Source organism: Anser cygnoides, chromosome 14, assembly GCF_040182565.1.
Source record: "Anser cygnoides isolate HZ-2024a breed goose chromosome 14, Taihu_goose_T2T_genome, whole genome shotgun sequence".
NCBI classification, from domain to species: domain Eukaryota; kingdom Metazoa; phylum Chordata; class Aves; order Anseriformes; family Anatidae; genus Anser; species Anser cygnoides.
In genome coordinates this window covers 5468130-5488138 of record NC_089886.1, presented here as the reverse complement: position 1 = coordinate 5488138, position 20009 = coordinate 5468130, and the positions used below count along the sequence as shown (strand labels likewise).

At 42.7% G+C, this 20009-nt stretch overlaps 1 protein-coding gene across 2 annotated transcripts in view; it reads left to right on the top strand.

The window, feature by feature from the left end:
* Window positions 1-20009, top strand: part of ADAMTS2 (ADAM metallopeptidase with thrombospondin type 1 motif 2) — a 191086-nt gene that overhangs the window by 62484 nt on the left and 108593 nt on the right. For both annotated transcript variants that reach the window (XM_048057168.2, XM_067005513.1), the window contains exon 3: window positions 1973-2132. In XM_048057168.2, coding sequence (XP_047913125.2) covers window positions 1973-2132 — 160 coding nt within the window. The remainder of the gene's footprint in view (window positions 1-1972; window positions 2133-20009) is intronic.

Below are 20009 nucleotides of genomic sequence, written 5' to 3'. Positions count from 1 at the left end.
AATCACATTTTTTTCATTGGCAGTCAGGCTCCCTGCGTGTTTCTCCTGGGCGTCTGTATGGCATGCGCATCGTATTGCGTGTAGCTGAGTATGCAAATGCTGCTTTCTTCTCCATCTCTGGTTTTGCATTTCTCATAAAACGACATTAAAATTGCCGGATGTAATATCCAATATCCAGAAGAAATGTGTGTGTACAATTAATATATATGTATTAAAAGGAGAGTAATTCTGGAATAAAACATCAGTTCTGAATTTTTCATGTACTTCTTTTTACAGTAAAATGTCAGTCGCTGTCTCTCTAGGTTCAGCACTTACTCGCTTGGTTGTCTTGGCTTCCTTGAGCTGCTGAGCCTGTCTCACCTTTTTTGTGTCTGATGTAGAATCTAAATTAGATAAGAAGAAACAGGACAAGATTTCAAATTCAGTTTCCTCTCTATACAGGCAGGATGGCATCAGTTTAAATTGCTTCGATATAATTTTGCTTCTTTAATCCTTCCTCTTCAATCTGTTTTTGTATACATTATATATATGAAATCTGGGACTGGAAATCTTGCCTAATGTAAGTTAAGACATGACAAATGAACCTGACATTTTTCCAAGGAGGAAACCAAAGAACATACTGTATTTATAGCAGTAGAAATGTAGTTTGCTGCTTGTAGAAGAAAAATATGGTTTGTATGAGAACTTTAATGCTGGGGTATGAGAAGAGTGTTTAGATGATACTTGTTTCAAGTGAGGCTGCTGGGTTCAAGGCAGCCAAACTGTCTCTCCTGGAAGCTTGAGGTCGGGCTTCTCCCAGCAGAGGATGTGGGCTCCAAGAAGAAATGTGTCGCTGGTGAGAGCTTCTCGTGGGCACAGCCCCTAAGTCCAGTAGCTTAGGTGTCAGTGGACAGAGTGGGAAAGAGTGTGATGAAGAAGGATGTGAAGGTTGGATTTCAGGCGTCTCTCCTTAATACTCTAAACAGTTTCTTCCACTATTAAGATTCCAGTCTTCATAGTAAGACTTTCTGTTTACACAATAAGTGTTCGTCAGTTTAAGTTCTCAAACACAGATGTGTAAATACACGCAGGAAAATTGATTGAAGCCAACCATCTCTGCCAGCTGCCTGCTGGCTGTGGTCACCTTCCCCACTGGGACAAGACAGCCAGCAGCAGACAACTGCAGGGCATCCAGGTTGTTTCACCTGCATGAAAATGGTAAAAAGACTTTTAAAAAATGTTCAGTCTTTATGCTGGTTTCCCTGCTGTGTTAAACAGCAGTGAAAACTGTGAGAATTGTTCGGATGATGTCCCTTTGAGGTGCTCTGTAGCAGTGCAGATTTCTCAGTTTTTCATACCTGGGTGTCTGTTCCAGTCTGGATAAGTTTTTCTCTCTTGGCAGTGCACAGCTGACACCTTTTTTAAAACTAGTTTGTGGCTAATTCTTGAAAGAAGTTTTTTTTGTCAGTGCAACCCGTTGTGTCAAGGGGAAGATAATCACAAAGCTTATTTGCCTGCACGCAAGCTGTAGTTCTTTTCTGCTTTGCTTATGAACAGAAAGGCTGACTCTGTGCTTTTTGGCTGTAGAACTGCCCGTAAGGACCAACTCTGAACCGATCCTTTATTTAGCAGAGATAGTAAGCACTGGAGCGTTCTGTGGCTGACAGATAGCCAAGGTCATATTAACTTTCATTGTAGCTGGTTTCTAATTGAGATGGTATTTCCTAGACAGAGTCTTAGACCTGTGCTTTGCTCATTTGGTTCGAGGAGAAATCCCTTTGGTTCAGGGTTTTACCTTTTGTCCTTTCTTGTCAAGTTGGGGAAATGATGCTTCATTTTGCTCTAATAAAGAATTCACCTGATTTCCTCTCTGCATCCTAATTGCTCTCTAGAGAGCACTAATGTGTGCTTAAGCATATTGTAACTGTTTACTCACAGTGTCTGCTGTATGTGCAGTAACACAAAATGTTCGATCTCTGCCTTGTTGCTGCAGGCTGGCATGATTCGCACGGACAAGGATGAGTTTTTCATTGAACCTCTGGAGAAGGGGGCCCACGAGGAGGAGGAGGGAGGAGGCAGAACACACGTGGTCTATCGCAGAGCAGCTGCCAAGAAGCAACTTGCTATTGAGAACGCAGATACCCTGTATAAAGGTAAGGCAGAGGTGTTAATACCAGCTGATGGATAAAGTGACGCTAAAGGCAGGTAGCCAACGTGATCTGCTGTCTCTGGTTTTTCTGTCCTTGAAATATGGAAATGTGTTCTTCTGCCTCTGTGGATGAAAAGGTAGGGAAGGAGTTGAACACTTCACCTGACATAAACAAGTGTTGCAGCAGTCAGAACCATCTCCTGCATGATGGAGCTGTGTATGCTCTGAGGAATTCCTTGGCTCTAGGGACAGCGTGAAGTCATGTGTCCCAGCCGAGTCCCCGTGTCAGAGCAGAGGAAGAGGATGGTGGATGGGGCAGCAGTGCATGGGTGTTGAACCTCAGAAAGGTTGATATGGTTCACAATGTCACTCTTTTCACTGGGCTGAATTTAATCCTAACAGGGAAATAGTGGTATCTTCACATAACATAACATAAGCATGAACATAAACTTTCTTGATTTATTTGTGCTTCCAAGTGTGGAATTTAACATCACATGTATGAGGACAGTGATGGAATAACAGGAGCTAAACATAATCACCCTTGCTTTGTAGTATTTTCTGTTTCTACTCGGATGTGGTTCCTTTTTTTGCTGAATAAATAAGGGATGCAAACTTGGTAAGTGGATGTTTTGACAGCTGACTTTAACACTGAGATTAATTGGGTCATTTGACTGGAAGCAAAAAAAACGACTTGGCTCCAAATTTGTGTACGAAACTGCAGTTATTTGCCACTCATACCCAAGCATTATCTTATTGCAGTATGTTTTCAAGTATTCTGCGGTGCGTTAGATTTTCCTTTGTAGAAATATGCCCATGATCCCTCTCTCTCTAATATGCCACCTTACATTTTCAAAAGATAAATGGGGTAACTTGCTCTAAAAATCCTACCATCACTTCTACATGCAGTAATCCCCTGAAACCACTTGGAGGAACAGACAGCCACAGAGATCAGGCAGTGACATTAGCACCAAGTTAACACAACAAATTTCTCAACATCCAAATTAGAATGGGGATGAAAAAGGAAGCAAGCAATGGTATTCATTTGGCTTTTTTCCACTTTGGCCACCAAAATGACTCGTGAATATTGTGACTGATGCCGTGCTGTGTTGGGCTCTTCTGGTTGCCTTTGTGCTCGTTCTGGACCAGAGCTGGGGGAGGCAGGGGTCTGAGTGCCGCCATCCCAGAATCACATGGTGGAAGTTGCTCTGTTAGTGTATGTTTATAAAATTATTGCAATGTTGGAAAATATCATCCAGTCACCGTGTTTCCTTTTAAACAAAAGACTTGATTTTGTTCACACCTTATGGCAGTATTTTTGTTTTTGGATGATAAATATTCTTCAGGAGTAGGAGTCTGGTACACAGCAAAGCATAAATTGCAGATCAGCTCCAGTTATTGGCATGCGGTACCTGCTGGAGGAAGGCTCTGACAGCAGGATCCGCAAACCTCTGTGAAGCGCAGCGCCGTGCTGTGTAGCTGCTCGTGGACGGCCAGGTGTGACCGATGGCGAAGCGGCGTACGCTGCGGTGCGGTGCGCGATGCCAGCAGTCTTCTGCCCCCCATCTCCTCGGGGCCTGCAAGCTGTGCGCTTGCATAAGGACTCGGGTTTGCAGGCTCTGGTGCAAAGGCACAAAATAGTAATAGCTATCAGCCAGCGCTGTGGAATTACAAAGCAAAAATGAGGTTGAACTGTAGGCCAGGCTGAGTCGTAGCACTGACCTTGTCTGGAAAAGCAGGTGTCTGTGCCAGGTAGGAATTGTTGTAATTTTTCATATCTCAAATCTTAAAACAAGGAAAAAAATGCAGAGAGTAATCTTCCCTTCCGTCTGTCCTTTCTTGATTTGTAAAATTGATTAAAGATTAGTTTTTATTTTGGAAAAACAAAACAAAACCACAAAATATATATATATATATATATACTATATATATATATTATTTTTTTTCCCATGGAATTTTCTTTGCCTTTAACAAACAAGTGAACAACCACTCCGAAACTGGGCTGTTCTTCTATACTTTTTATTAAACCTGGCTTCTCACTCCTGATTTGCTCTGGGCAATAGTCTTGGAAAGGACATGTTTTCAAAAAAAAAAAATTGTAATTTTATTTTCTAAGTTGTCTTTTTCCAGAATGCGTCTAGTTTTGGTTAACAAGCGTCAAAATACTTAGTGATGGGGTGTTGATAAGCATGATGTGCTGCGTGTTTCCATAACACTCCAAATTAATCAATGGGCTTTTTTAGGATATACTTAAGGCACTTTCAGCACGCTGTATCTATTTAATAAAAAAGAAAGGGAGAGAGAGGGAGAGAACATTTAACCAAGAGCACTCCCCCTCTTCCATTTTCCCTGGAGACACTGGCATTGTTGCCAAGTCCCATAAATTTACATATGATGAATTGTAACATTTGGACTATTTTTAAAGTCCAGCCTCCAGGAATCATACAAATATGTAATGACTTTTTGTGATGACTTTTTTTTTCCACTAGGTGAGCTTCTGGATCTTTTAACTGTTGATAAAAACTTTGTGGTTTCTGACTGTAAATATTTTAAAGCAATGAATAATACAGACTGTATAGTGTTCCATAATTTTGAAGATAACATCCTCCGAAATCACATGATAAATTAATTTAATCCAGTGATTTGGGAGGGGGGGGTCATGAGTCATGATTTGTGAATGTTTGGGTTTGGAAAGATAGATAGGAATTCCTTGTAAATATTCCTATCTCTGCATTCTTCCCCCAGAAAAGGGACAAGCTGTTCTCACCCCAGCGAGGCAGGAGGTGAAGGAACCGAAAACCCCATGGACTGGGAGCTGGGTGGGTCAGTCGTCGTGCCAAGGATGTGGGGTTTGTCCCTACCACTGTGGTCGTGGCAGTGGTCGCACCAGGCCTCGTGCATGGCAGGGGCTTTGCAATTCACACCCCCAGTGCACGGGCCCATGAGGTGCACCTGACAGCAATGTTTTTCTACCATTTTCCGTGCACTGTTATTTGTCTGTTATAGGGAGGGATATTGAGATTTTGTTCTTTCTTCAAACAAACAAAGAAACAACAGAAAATCACAGAAGAACAAAACTCACCACCTCCTAACCCCTGCAGAGATCAGGGTGTGCATCTTTTATGGTGGCTCAGCCGGCGTGCTGGCTTTTAGGGAGTGGAATGTGCTGGGAGAGTAGGGGTGTGAAACAAGTGGCGGAGTCTGATTCTGGACAACATCAGGATTGCTTTTGCATTTATGTAAAATGCTATTAGGATATTGGAAAAGGTAAATATTTGTTTTGGCAGCCTGAGTCATTGCGTTTTGACTGGTGTAGGATTATCTGGTTTTGGTGAGAATCACAGAGTAAAGGGAGCAGCACTTCTACCTCTTTTGCCCCTTAAACACAATTTGTTAATGTGCTGGAGAACTGTAGGCACCATATTTTAAGCAAGTAATGTGGAGAGGAGTAGTACTATAAAAGTCAACATGAGCTCATTACAATTCACTCAGTTGGGCTAATTGTTTTGGAAAGAAATATTTTCATATGTTCACTGATGTATGGCAGGTATGGTGGGAATAAACCCTATTTTTTCTGACAACTATGTTTTTACTACTTGCATGTATATAATAATTTATATTCCTCTAGATAGAAATAAGCAGTAAGTTGAAAATATTTTAGTATTTCCAGCTGAATTCCTTCTTACATAGATGAGAAATGTTTCTTGACAGCAGTAAAACTTCCTACACAATAGAATTAAAATTAAATAGGCAAGCTTGAGGAGTGTGTTTTTTTCTTGAAACTTCTATTTTTTTATTTTTCTCAAACGTTCTTTAGACATTAAGTGAAGAGAAGGTAAGTATTTAATGGTTATGATGAGGTCTAGAAAAACAACTTGATTGTTTTTGTCTCTAAAGGCGGTCTGAGTATCAGGCTTGTAAACTCTGTATCGCATATCCCTAGCTAAATTACTGTGTCTGTTATGTTGATCAGCTGGGAGGAAAAGATTATACTAAAACTTCCTTAAGGTTTGCATTCTCTCTCCAAATCATTGTCTAAATACACTCCTCTGAGTTTCATTGTATTGCTTGACTGATGAGGAGCAGAACTCAGCTGTAGTTGACAGTTTTATTTACTGTGCAGCTGAAAGATGACCTTAGCAAAGAACAGTTTATTACTGAAGAAGAGAGCAAGGTAACTCTCCAAATGCACTTGAACCAGGCAGATTGGTCTTTCTGTAGCTGCTAACTGGAATCCCTTGGAAGGGCCAAGCCCAACCTGCCACAAGTCCCACCGGGAACATGCTGGGGCTGACAGGCTGGGCGGGCTCACGGCCTCTTCTGGAGAGTGGCAGCCCCTTCCCACAGCAGTACTTGGGTTTGTGGCAGGTCAGGTCTTCACAGGGGTGGTGGCCTGGTGCTGAAAGATGTGATCGTTTTGTGTGACACTGTGATGTACTTCGTGGGGCATGTATTTTTTAACATCTACTATTGTTTCCTTCTTTAAGTCATGGGTGGCCAATGTCCCCGTGGCCGTAAACATGCACCAGTCAGGTAAAAGGAAGGAAATAAGTTACAGCTTCTACCCAGTGGAGGCAACCAGCTCCTTTCTGAACAGATAGCTGAACCTCGTCAGAGCAAAGCGTCTCCTCAGTCCACTTGGTGCCACCTCATGCCTCTCCGTGACCTAAAAGAGCTAAAGCCTTTCTCTTCCTCATGCTGGTGGGACCTTACGGAGTCCTGAGGGGTCAGGGCCCAGCTCAGCAGGAGAGAAAGCCATGTCCATTTAAGCTGAAGTAACCAAACACTGAAAGTTGTTGGGAAAGTGATAAAGTAAAGTGATAAAGTAAAAATTTGATGAAGTTGTAACAACTCAGCTGCCAGAGCTTTACAGGTTTTAAAGATGATGTTTCAGAGGAAGACTCCTCCATCATAGTCCATCAAGCTGTCAGTGCCATTGATTTACTAATGTATTTAAATTACTTTTTTAGAAACCAATGTGAATCTGTTGCGCATTTTTTTCTAGATTGCCTGAAACGACATTCAGATTGGCTGCAGGCTGGCTGGGTGCCATTCTAATTTACAGAAACTTTTCTGGTTACCTCTGCAGAGGAACGGTTCCTTCAGAAAACCAAAGTTTCTCCAGATTCAATCAATATTTCGTCTCAGTTTGTATTCCTGCTGATTAATTACTGTTCCCTTATTTTGCAGTCAGTAAGGCACTGAGGACAGTATTTTTTTGTCTCCTTCCTACATCATCCATGCATGATGAATACATCTGTCTTTCTCCTGTCTTGGGTTTTCTCTGAATTTCACATTGCAGATTCACGGGGCTTTTCTGGGAAGGGAAAGATTGGAAATTCAGTTGTGATTCAACTCTTGAATAAGAAGCAAGGTTATGCATTTATGAAAAGCAAGTCTCCAGAGAATTATTAGGCCATTGGCTGTCACCCTTCCTAACCAGAGATGGAGCTGATGAAGCAGTTCTTTGCCAGCATGGGCAAATAAGACTTTTGTAGTAGTTTTTATGTGAAACTTTTGAGCAAATCTAAAGATTTCTATTTTCATAAAAGTGCAATAAATCATCTGGGATGATTAGTTGAATGCTAATGAACAATACGCTTATATATGCTTGCTGTGAAATATAAGGAATGTGGCATACAGGAACATAACGGCATTGCGTTAAGACTCTTGGTTTCTGCATTTTTCCCCCCGTTCCCATTAGGCAATTTGAGATCCACATGGTCAAACAGACTTCAGTAGTGTTAGCATGTGTACCTTAGACTAAATGTTTTGTGTTTTTTTTTTTCCTGAATGGACATGGTTTCCTGTGTCGGTTTTGAGGCATGATGAGGCAAGTTACCAAGGGCTTTCCACTTCTATTCAGTTATGCGTGAGCTAAAGGTGATCAACTTAATTATTTGTGCTTATTTAAATATCAGCAGCTTGCTCGGATTGTTAGCTAATTAAAAAATACTATTCACTTCATTCTTAACTGACGGGTTCATTTCAGCTTCTCTACTAAATTGAAACAATGTGATAGGGCTCTCTACGTGATTGTTGTAAACAGCTTACAGCTGGAGTTGAATATTACCAAATGTACTGAATGTTGCTAAATATAACAAAATGATAATAGGGCCAATCCTGGTCAGTAAAACAACAGTTCTCATACACATAGTCCTACAAAATATTTGTGAGCAGCTCTGTTGAAAGCATGGGGAAAGTGCTCATTTTATTTTTCACATTTTTCTGTTAATTAATTCAGCACTAGGGGTGTGTGAAGCTGAGCTTGGCTAATCACTTGTTTATATTTATACAAGTCAAAACTTGTTTGTTTATAGATACACTTTATAACAGATTTCATTAATGTTTGTTTTTATTCTTCGTTATAACATCCATTGATCTGACAAGACTTAATGACTTGAGCCTCACAACCTCATGGGAGGAAAGAGAGAACAAAATATTTGCCTTTTGGACGAGAGTAATGTAAACCTTGTTTTTTACTGAAAGCTGATATTGTTTTTTGCTGGTAATAGCCCACTGTAAGACCAGGGTTCATAGGAGCAGCAGTTCATAAGTCAAAGCTTGCCTGCAGAGCCTGTGCAAGTGCTTGCATGTGTGAGTGTGTGCAGCCGCCCACAGGCATGTGTGGAGTTGTTGCTTATGAAAATGTATGTGCACACCCACATGCTTTTTGCAATTTCTCATTTATTGGTGAGTTCTTCCATGAAGTGGCATCCTTTGGGGGATTGTTTATTTACAAGCTGTGTTCATGTTGTCCAACCTGCTGAGAAAGACGGAGGATGGCAATAATCCAGCAGGTTCTGATGTGTCTGCCAGGCACAAAGGGGGGAGAAACTTGTTCACAGGAAGACCTTAATATTCTGTCCTGACAACTGAAAACGTTCTGCAACCCATATCTCTGTTTGGGAAATGGATTCTGAAACTGAGAATTTGAAAATATGGATGGCATGTACTGTTTGGTGTTTTGTGTGATGGGTTTCAAACTCTGTTTAATAACAATACGCAAAATAGCATCTGGTATGCGTCACTGAAGTAAGCTTTAGTCGAAAATGCTGATAAACATTTGCTGTAGACTGAAAGCAGCATAAATCTTGTCTGCTGTCCATGATAATGATGATAAAGTGGTTCGATCAGGCAAAAAGCTTCAGGCATCATCAAATGAAAGCGATGGGCAAGCCCAGAGTTGTGGGGAAGATGGATAGCCTTCAAACATTGACATTTCTGTCACTTCTTGACACAGCAGAGCCCCATGTGAGGCTCTGTGAAGTTGTCCAAGGATGAAAAAGGTATTCCACCTGGTCCTGACTATTCACAGCACTGTGAAATCTGCTCCTCTCTGGCCAGCCACTGAAGAAATTCAGTGTGCTGCTGGTATCTTGATGCTTAAAGGAGGGCACTGGTTGGGTCACTGCGTTTATAACAGCGCAAGACGGAGCAGGAGGAGGAGGAAGAACCATTTGGGTTTTCCTCTGCAGTAACTTAATTCATGGTGGCTACTGTACACCAAGCGTGTCCCTATAAGCAAATGCTTTGTTGTTCCTAAGCTCAGTTTTGGTTAAAAGATTTCAATGCCTCAAAACTGGTGCTGCACAGACAGTCACCATCTGGCACTCTCAAAGCCAAAGCCCAGGCAGCTAACGTTAAGTCCTACTGGAGGCTGGGGAGTGCTCCAGGGGCTGGTGTGCGTTCGGTGCCTGGTCTGCGGAGCCACGTTCGTAGCTAGAGCCTGTGCTGGGTAATAACTTTCTGTAGCCGGTGTTACTCTTGCTTATTTGTTTGTGTTCTCTGTGTTTTAAATTCCGTAAGCAATGCCTGGGGCTGCCTGGACTTTTTAGGTAAAAATAACTTTCACTTGACAAGTAAGCAGCAGGAGCGCTAACTTTCATTTCGGCTACTGCAAGTCTCCTTTCCCCAGTGCTCTCCTGAAGTTATAGGAGGCAGGAGATCTCAGCCCAGGAAAAAGCCAGTAAGACTTCTGATTTCAGAAGCTTTGAGTCTGCACTCTGGCATCGTAGTAAATTTATTTCCTCTTGAAAATATGTGGTTTTCTATAAAGCAGAAACGCTGTTTTGAAACAGCGGAAGAAGTTTAAGGCAGTAGCAGAAACTGTAGTACTGCAAACTGTGAGCTCAGGCTGATCCCTCTAAATGATAATGTTACACATGATTTATAGTTTTTCCAAGTATATGCTCCCAAATGGAGAGTGCGGCACGAAGTCCCATGCACAAATTTGCTGGTAATAATTTGAATTTAGTTGTCTTGGCTCATTTGACTACAAACCTTCGGAGTCATGTTACCTATCACTTGCTTTTTAAGAAGATTTAAAATGTTCTCTCTGCAGGACTGACTCAAACCACGATGTACTCTTAGCTGAACAATGATTATTTTGTTAATGTGGACTTGAACCATTTCTGTTAAAGGCCCCCAGGTGAGCAGTACCCAGTGCCTGCGTCAGCGAGCTGCTGGCACATCGCGGCGCGCTGCTCCTGCGTGGCTGAACGCTGCACCGCTGCCTGCACAGATCTGCATCCCCATGCTCTATTGCTGAGCCTCTGCTGTTGTAAAAAGAACAGGGACATGGCTTTGTAAGTAGGTTAAACAAGTCTAACTGTGCTAATGACAGACGAGTTCTCTTCTGTCCCAGCCACCCCACAGTCCCTCTGCCGGCTGCTGCTGTCTGAGCCCCAGGCCTGGCTGAGGGAGGTGCTGGGAGGTGCAGGGATGTGCTCATGGGCTGCTGGAGATGCTGCAGGGGTCCTGCAGCTCTCGTCCGTCCCTCTCTTTCCTCTGCATTTAAGCCTTTGGCTGCGTTGCTAAAAGGGACGCAGTGACCTGCTGGAGGCTGCTGGGGGGTCTGACGACCCCAGGGCAAGCAACTGAATCGTTTCATTGCCTTGGTCAGTGCCCGTTGAGCCCCTGCCCTCCCTTGGCCATGTGTCTCCAAAGAGACCCTGATGTAGGGTGGCACCTGGCCTCTTGTTCCAGCCCCTGGCACAGGGTAGAATCTCTGCTCTCCGAACCGCAGTGCTTGTTAATGGGTTAAATATTTTGTGCTTTATTTTGCAGCAGGTTCTTTGATTAAAAGCCTGGTTTGCATCTTTGCTTTTCCTTTTATCTGTGAGTTTTTGTGCAGTCACTCACTTGTTCCAGCTCTCTGTGTGTGCACAGACCATCTGGCACGGCTCGCCTGCCCGGCAATGCGCAGTGCTTTCAAGGGGAAAAATTATTAATCACAATCTGGATGGCGAGGGGGTTAGGGATTGGTTTGATTTCAGCTCCAGAGCTGACAGTTCCACAGGTAGTTCTTCCGAAAAGGTTTCTCAGCAGCCCCTGCGTGCCGCTGGGTGGACGTGCGAGGGGACGAGGCCAGAAACCCAGACACGGAGCCGGTGGCAGGGAGGAGGCAGGAGCAGAGCTCCTCGGAGGCTCATCCTCCGCAGTCCCTCCCTGCTGGCCTGCCCGGCGGCTGTGGTGCTGCAAAGAGCCTCGCCGTGCTACGGAGCGCTTTCTTTAGCGCTTCTGGGCTTCAGACAGTTGTCCTTGGAACAGAATTCACTTCCCTGGGCTTCGCTCCATTTTGCAGGGTTTGGCCACTGCAGATCGTCAATTAAAAAAAAAAATATTACTGGTCACTGTAATATTTTAACATTCCTTCAACAATTGTAGCTTTAGAAAAAGTGGTGTGATTAATTAAAGAATATTTTACGAAGGATTCTTTTATCTAAAGACTGAATCATGTGAGACGTGCTCAGTCCTAAAAGTAACCTGAAAATAAAAGGCTAAAATAAACAGTGGTTTCTATTTACTGCCATTTTAGAACTTAGAATTTTGTCAGCTATCTCTGCACTTTGTGTCCACCTCTCTTTTCCTGTCAAGAGATTTTTTTCCTGTTGTACATGTGGAGACATATTAGTTGCTGAAGGTGCTTGCTTCCGGAATGGTGAGACCCTGAGAAATGTTTTATGCCTGAAGCAGCTGCCTCAGAAATGCACATCCCGGTGCCTCTCTGCCCAAACCCAAATCACCTTGCGTTCTTAGCAGGAAAGTCAGGAGAGAAAGTTTATGTTGGTGGTGTAGGGAGGTGTTTTTTTTTTTTTTAATTTATAAAGAAATACGAACCAGTATTGTTTCCTCTTTCTGATCTTTCTCTTTTTTTTTCTCTCTCTCTCTTTTTGTCCCCTGAAGTATCTCTCATTCTTTGCTATCAACTGGCAGCGTGCTGTAAAGTGACATGGAGTTTTGAACTCCGTCTTTGGATGTGGGCAGTGGTGACATTTTGAAAACATCATTCTGTCAGAGGTCAGCAAGTCCAGGTCGCTTCACGTGAAAGCATCTGGTGGGGCTGGTAGCAGCAGGAACTGAACAGTGACATGAGAAGTTGCCCTTGCCTGGCTATTAATATGTGTGGAATTAGCAGGCACGGAGAGTTGTATCTCGTGAGCTGTATTTTGTGGTGCTGAGTGGGCAGCAATCCAGTTCGTCTAACTGAACTTTACTATGCTGCCGTTTCAGAATTCGTTCATCCTTTTGGGTTTCTTTCTGGGGCTTTCCTTTTAGGAGAGACGCCGTTATTTATAGCAATGAACACATCGCAATCGTTTGTCTTGCTGGCTGCGGAGCGGGGCAGAGGTCTGATCCCCATCCTACGGAGATCTCTGGGTCTCAGCACTCTCGCAGGTGTGAGCCTCCTGCTCCTCTCTGCTACCTGCCCTCACACTGAAGCTGGCTATGCCAAGCCCCCAGTATCCGCAGCTATATTGAATATGCTTGTTAGGTGGCTTTTAAAACAGATTTTTTTTTAATACGTCAAAAACTGAATTGCTTGAAAATTGGGGAATCGGTTCTTTCAAGGATATGAGCTTAAAATGCCTTGTTGTTGTTAAAGGCCATAGATTAAATCTTGGCTCACAGGCTCACATAGATTAAATCCTGGCTCACAGGCTAGCTGGCTGTTCTGCCTGCCACTTCGCTGTAGCCTTTACCAATCCCTGTTAAGAAAGTGCTGACTAAAGAGCAGGCTGAAAATCATTTTTTACCTTTATATTCTACTTGCAAGCTGAAGTATTTTTTGCTTTGTTTTTCTTTAAGCAGGATCTCTGGAGACTTGTTAGGCTATGAGATAGGAAAAGGCAGCCCAAAGGCTCTAGCTGGGGGCATTAAATGTCCCAGGCAGCCCCAGAACACTGTGGAATCTCCAGTATAAAATATAACAAGGGGCGAAAAAGTTATTTTCAATCACCCTAAGATGACTTGACTATAATTTCTAAATTTCCAGGTATTTTTCTTGGATATAACAATTACATGTGTGCAGAGAAGCCGATCGTATCGACATTTCCATGGCAACCCGTTGTAGCATTTCAGATATTGACCTGGAGGTCATAAATTACTGAAGCAGAATATTTTTGGAAGACTGCTGAAATCTATCAGTCTGCTGCAAAATGCAGGGACAAGAGTGTAGCGACACAATGCAGATGAGAAAACACAGGCTTCGGAATAAAGTTAAGTGGAAATTTTGTTCAAGACTCACCAGACCGAAGCCCAGAGGAGTTGATTTCTGCCCTTTTTGGTTTGTTTTTGGTTGTGGAGCTGTGGCTGGATGTGTGGTACAGGTAGGATGACTGTAACAATGTTGTAACAACTCCTATTCCACTTTTATTAGTGGTGCTGATGGGCTTCAAGAGAGCCTCACCTGGCTGCCTTCCTGCGAGCTGTGTTATGCTGGCTGCTGGTGGTGGTGGTGGGATGTGGGTGGGAAGGGTGCACTCCCTGAAGTAGTAAAGCCTTTGTTCTATATGAAGGTGTTTACTGGTTCACAGTAACTGACTGACACTGTTCCACCTGGGACCCTCTTATCAGACCGCCTGAAGAGAATTAAATGGTCTGCTGTGCTGCTGAAATCCCGCTGGAAAGGACTGGCAAGGGGCAGAGTGTTCCTTGCAAGAAAACTGGTGTGTCTAAGCTCTGAAGATTTGCAGCAGATAAGATTGATCGCACTGGTAGGATTTACAGGCCTTCCAGGTCTCAGGTCAGACAACTGGAAAGTCTGATCGTCTCTGAAGTGATGGTAGGGGCATTTCCAAGATTCTTTGGGAGGAAGGATCTGCTAGCTAAAAGGCCACATTTCTTCCATCAGATTATTTCTTTTTGATTTTTTGAAGTTTTTAAAGGAGAACTCAGACACTTTGAAGTGTGAGATGGAACTGTACTCCCACCAAATGAATTACAGTGTCTCTTTCAAACTCCTCATAGGCAACACATGTTATCTGATAGCTAATTCTCACAGAACTTACATGAATGCATCTTCTGGGAACTGCCTATGTAATAATAAATACTTGGTTGGTAAATGTATAGTTTTCATCCAAACCATGCACTTGATCCCATTGACACGGATTTTAGTGGGGGCAGACCCGGCGCCGTGCTGTGGGAAGCTGGGAGACTGAATTTGCTGGGATTGCAAAACATTTGTGATTTACTTTGCGATTCATTCAAACAAAACTAAACTAATATGTGACTTGAATTTGCATCAAGAATTGAGCATTGAGAAGCTGACAAACTGAACATATTCCTAGGGAGACCACCGCGCGCAGGTCCTCACTGTGACACCCCTCTTGTGTCTGCTGAGAGACACCAACGTCTTTCATTGTTCACAAAAGTTATTGGAGCCCCTTGGAAAAAGTTCATATTTTCCGTAGAGTTTTACCACTGTATTCCATACAAAAATCTTCTGCTTTCACATATTTTGCAGGGATTACTGTTGCAACAGATGTGCTTTCATCACATAGCACACAGGTTTGTGACAGCAGCGTACACGTTTGTGGAATTTGCTCAGGCATTTCAGGCAGTCTTTTTCTGCCTTCTGGCAGCTTGGCCACTGCGAGCTGATTTTTTTTCCCCTTTCATGCTTTGTCAATACCCGTCCCCATCTCAAGAAACACATCATTAGTTTGAAGAAGTTCAACCAATTTGTCATTAACGAATGTGATAAGGAGCTTTCAGATCGTAAGTGACAAAGTTAGAGGTCTTGGGCTTTCTGCACAAGCTGCTGCTTTTTCCTTTTAATGAGCCCAACCTTTCTTCCCATCGCCTGGTCAGGTGTGCCTTCCTCCTGTATTTGTTACAGAGGCATTCAGAGCCGGGATGTAATTTTGTTAAGCTCTGCCAGTAATAATCATGCCTCCATCCTTCCTGGTGCTTTCTAATTAAATAATTTTCTAAATTTTCTTTGTACAGCCCTGTTTTGAGATATGCACTTCACTGTCCTTGATCTCATTATTCCATTCTTATTTTGTTTCTAATCAAATTTGCAGGACATACACAGTGCCTTCCTTTCCCACAGTACTTTCCAAAACTCACTGCTTTGTGTTCCAGTAGCCGTACCTCCTTCTCATCCCTCTTCTCCAATTCTCTGAAAACTGCTCGTCTGATTTCAATAATTTAATTAATGTTGGGCTGTTCTTCTCTGTGTTTCTTTAGTTCACCAAAACTACTTCAAATTCTACAGTATAACTTGAAGCAGTCCAAAATTTCTGCCTCTGTTGTTACTGGTTTGTGCTTCCAATTTGCCTTTTTTTAACAGCTGCGACTAATTTGGATCTCCAAGTGATGCCTGGGCGATTTCCATCCCTATAAGAGATCCTGGTATCTTTGAGGTTTCTCATGCCATTTTTCAAAGAACCAGTCATACATCCTCAATATTTTGACCATGTATACCAAGAGGTCATGTTGCATAAGGCCTCTGCTGTTCTCATTTCATTTTCTTCCAATTTGTAATCATCTTACAAAGAAATCTCTATAAGAATTTTAATATTTTGTTAGCACTTAGGAGAATTTCTCATCCATGGGCCAATTTGGCTTGAAACACAAAAACAAAAGGCAATCTTTGCTCCCCAAATCCTAAAATACCCATTAAACCCAAGCAAAGCAAGTGTCAGTTCTGTTCTAGCTGAATAGAAGCACACTTCCTTGTGTACTAACACCAAAAGCATCTTGCAGTATTGATCTTTCCTCCCATTCTTCCAGAAATCGTTGTCACATGCAAATACCTTTCTCACTTCCTTTATAATAAATGCAAAACATGCAGGTTTTTCAAAACAAGCTTCAAGATTTAGGCGTCCAGGAGACAGTACTGCCTTCAGTTTCTGTGGAAAGGATCTCAGGAAAGTAATTTTATTGGTTTCATGGATCTGAGGGAAGAATCAATAAGGCACCTACACACTTTGAAGCTCCCGGTCTGACCTCTGCATACCCATTAGCTGCTCTCCTCTCTTGTTTCTCCCCCTCACAGTTGCCTTAATGACAAAGTCAAGGTAAGCCCTTGGGCTTCATTTCATTTCATTTTTTACTCTTAAAAACCGCAAAGTGATTAACAGGATGTTTCAGCAATACTGCCAAGAGCTCGGGGTGAATTCGCTCCCCTTGGAGTGCCGGGCTCAGGCTGGAAGAAGGGCTGCTGTGCAAATCCACGCTGGGATCTGCTCTGCTTTGCAGAGGAGGGTAAGGACACACGGCTGCTGCAGGTGCTTTCATTGCTCGGCAAAGTCTTTGCCAAGAGATGCTGCTCCTGCTTGGCTCAGAGGTACGTGGTGCAATGTCCTCGAGGGCTGCTGGGCTCCCTTGGCTTGTGGGCAGAGCACAAGTCACCGCGCTCCTGGGGAAGAGCAGCTCCGGGCGCGCTGGTCGCCTGCCAGGGAGGTTGGTAGGCAAGGTGGGACGGCGCACAGCAGAGGGAGGAAGCGAGGAAGGAGTGCCATTTAGTGTCTGCTTGTAGATAGAACTGTATGCCTGCAATATGTTTTGCCTTCTGCTGGCAGTCCTGGTGTGAAAAGCAGCATAGCTTAATTAAGCAGTGTCAAAAAACTCGAATCTTCCAATCTGTCTTCCAATCTGAAGTGTTGTTCTTTGCTGATTTAGCTATATCTTGCAAGAGGTCCATGTCTTTATGGTTAAATGATCAAGTTGATGAAGAATTTCAGCGTCACCTGATTTCTCATGCATTTTAATGGGGCTTGGACAAATTTGTTGGGCTGTGGGTGTCATCATTCCATCCAGGTTTTCCAAGCAAGGATTCGTGCATGCTTTGACTGGAGTGAATCTGCAGTGCCCAAGCTACGTGGGACTTCAAGTGTGCTGCACCGATCGTCTGCCCGTGCACTGTAAAGCCGGCATGTACCACGTGTGTCCTGCTTACTGTGTGCACGCAGGGAAGTCTTCAACATGCTCTGCACATGTGAGGCAGCACTGAAGGATGTCTCGGATTTGCTGGGTATATGCATGGCATGTGCAGGCTCACTTATTCCAGCACATTGCAGCTGTAGTGGATTTGCTACGCCCATTGAGCTGGTTGCCTCCTGACCAGTGCTCTTCCATGATGGAGTGGTCCAGAACACCAGGAGGTTGGTCAGACATCTGGACGTCTAGAAAAGTAAGACAAACAGTCATTGTTCTCGTATTCCACATGGACAAAACATCTGGGAAGACAAAGAGTAGAAGTAGGAGGAAACCTGGGTAAACTGTCAGAACCTGAGTCTCAAGGATGTGCTGTTCTCAAGAGCTTTGTTAGGATTGTGGTTGATAAGAATCAAGTTTCAGTGGTTTTTGGATTGTGTTGTTGAACAAGATGAAACTTTATTTTCTAAACTAAAAATGGAGAATACAACAGGAACTTGTTATTGGGTAAAGAATTTTTCCTTACTAGAACCATCTTCCCCTCAAATATGAAAGATCCTTTCCAAATGCAAAAGTTATGCAGACATGACTGAATATAGAAATGTAACTGGAAAACAGTGCTGTTATTCCTTTTTTTTTTTTGGCTAGTTTCACCAGAGACCACCCACAAAGGTGCATCTTCTTTGCTGTTTCTTTTTTTTCCTTTTTTTTCCCCCTCTGGCAGAATACAATACATATTGGCCAAAATTAGAGCCTGTTCTAATTTTATAACTGTCCTTATCAAAGCAGGAGTGAAATGTAGTCTGAGTTTTCCAAATAAAATAATATAAAATTAAGGGAAAAAAAAATGAAAAATGGATGTTGAAAATTTGGTGCAAATGACTAATCACAAAGGCTCTAAGTTCTTGATCAGACAGACTCGTCCATACTGGCCTTTCCCTCTGTGAGCATGGGGAAGCATTCAGTCAGACCACTTGGTTGAGGCATTTTCCTAGCTATTAGTCAGTTTTGGCTGTACTTTTTTTCTAGCTTTGAGTGTTTGATAGTGGTTTGCTGAATTAAAGCTTAAGTCCAATTTTGACTTGGTATTTCCAATCTGTTTCATGACTGGTATTCTCAAATTTTACTCGTCTTGAGAAGCTGTTTCTTTCCATTCTGCAAATTCACTCCTTCTGACCAAATGGGCAGGAAATGTATTTAATAATTCCTGTGTAACCAAGAGAAACCCAGGGTTCCCTGCAGAGGTACACTTTGCAAGGGCTACAAATGATTCCTCTCTCCTTGCGTCTGGCTCTGCCTCGCACCGCTCCATGTGCCATCTGATGTATGATTTCGCAGTGTAAGCAAAACCTTACAAATGTGGTTAGAATGTGAGATGTTTATTGTCTCGTATGATTTAGAAGCCAAATACTCGGATCTCTGAAGTTGCTTGTACACCAGGATTAGTGTCATTTGCTCACTATGGCAATGATCTCTCATGTCCTTCAGTGCACCCCACGTACCACCAGCCCCTGTCGTACATTGTTCAGACTTCCATAAAACTTTCAGAAAAAGAAATTCAGCGGTTTGCACTTGAGCCTACATTGTAGCCTAAATGATCTCACTGCTTAAAAATGTTTTCTTGGGTCTAGGTTTAATAATTTTTCACAATCTATCCTTTGTAGCTAGCCCTCCTCCACTTTCTTCTTTAAAAAAAATTCCTTCCCTTCCATGTGCCAGTGTTTTCTAGACACATACGCTGTTATCAGATTGTCTTAGCCATCCTTCAATCAAGATGTACTTTTTTGTTCCTGTAGATGATTATTTTTTCCTTCGTCTTCATCTTTATGTAAATACAAAAATTGTACTAATGTAACCTCCTGCAGTTGAAATGATGCAACCTCACTCGTGTGGTTGTGTAACTCAGTTCTATGGGAAGACAAATCCCGGTTAGAAGGCGCCTTTGTCCCAGTACCCATGCTGCTGCCTGCGCTGAGCATCGCCGTCCAGAAGGTAAGTGATCTAGGACAATGCACCAGAAGCGTGCCTTGAAGTGAACAAACAAGAAGATTTCCACACCCTTAAAAAGGAAAACAAAACAAATGGGTAGGCAGCTTAGCAACATAGTGATCAGCTGAGTAAATGTGTGTCCTTGAGCAGAGTTCATGTTCTGCTGTGGTTTGGTGGTGTTTGGAAGGAGGAATGACTCTTATTCATACATTCATATTCCCAAATAAGTCTCAGTGATTAAAACATCCTGGCTGAGCAAGGCTTTTTTATTTTTTTTATTTTTTAATATAAATTCAGTATTGGAGAACAAAGCAATATTCAAATGTGGATTACACAGGTAATCCTGCAGTGCTGTCCGGACTTTGGGTATAGTTATTTTATATAAATAACTGCTTCTGGATGCTCTTCCAGAGGTATTGTGCCTGTATGCTGTTGGAGTGACATCATATCCTGATTCTAAATTAGGAAAGGTTTCAAATGCATAATCACAATTAAAACTTTAATAATTCAGGTGTCGAATCCCTAGTTCTGTGTCATACAGAGGATTTTAAAGAGTTCCTGGGTCAGTAACTTCTCTCAACTACACTGGTAATAGTCCAAAACTCTGTAAAGCCATGGACTTTGCTGGGATTGTGCTAAACATCGACCAGCACCGCTGAGTGTTGACTCTCGTCCCACCTCCATTTAACATGTGCTAGATACGTTCCAAAAATGGGGAGAATGTTGT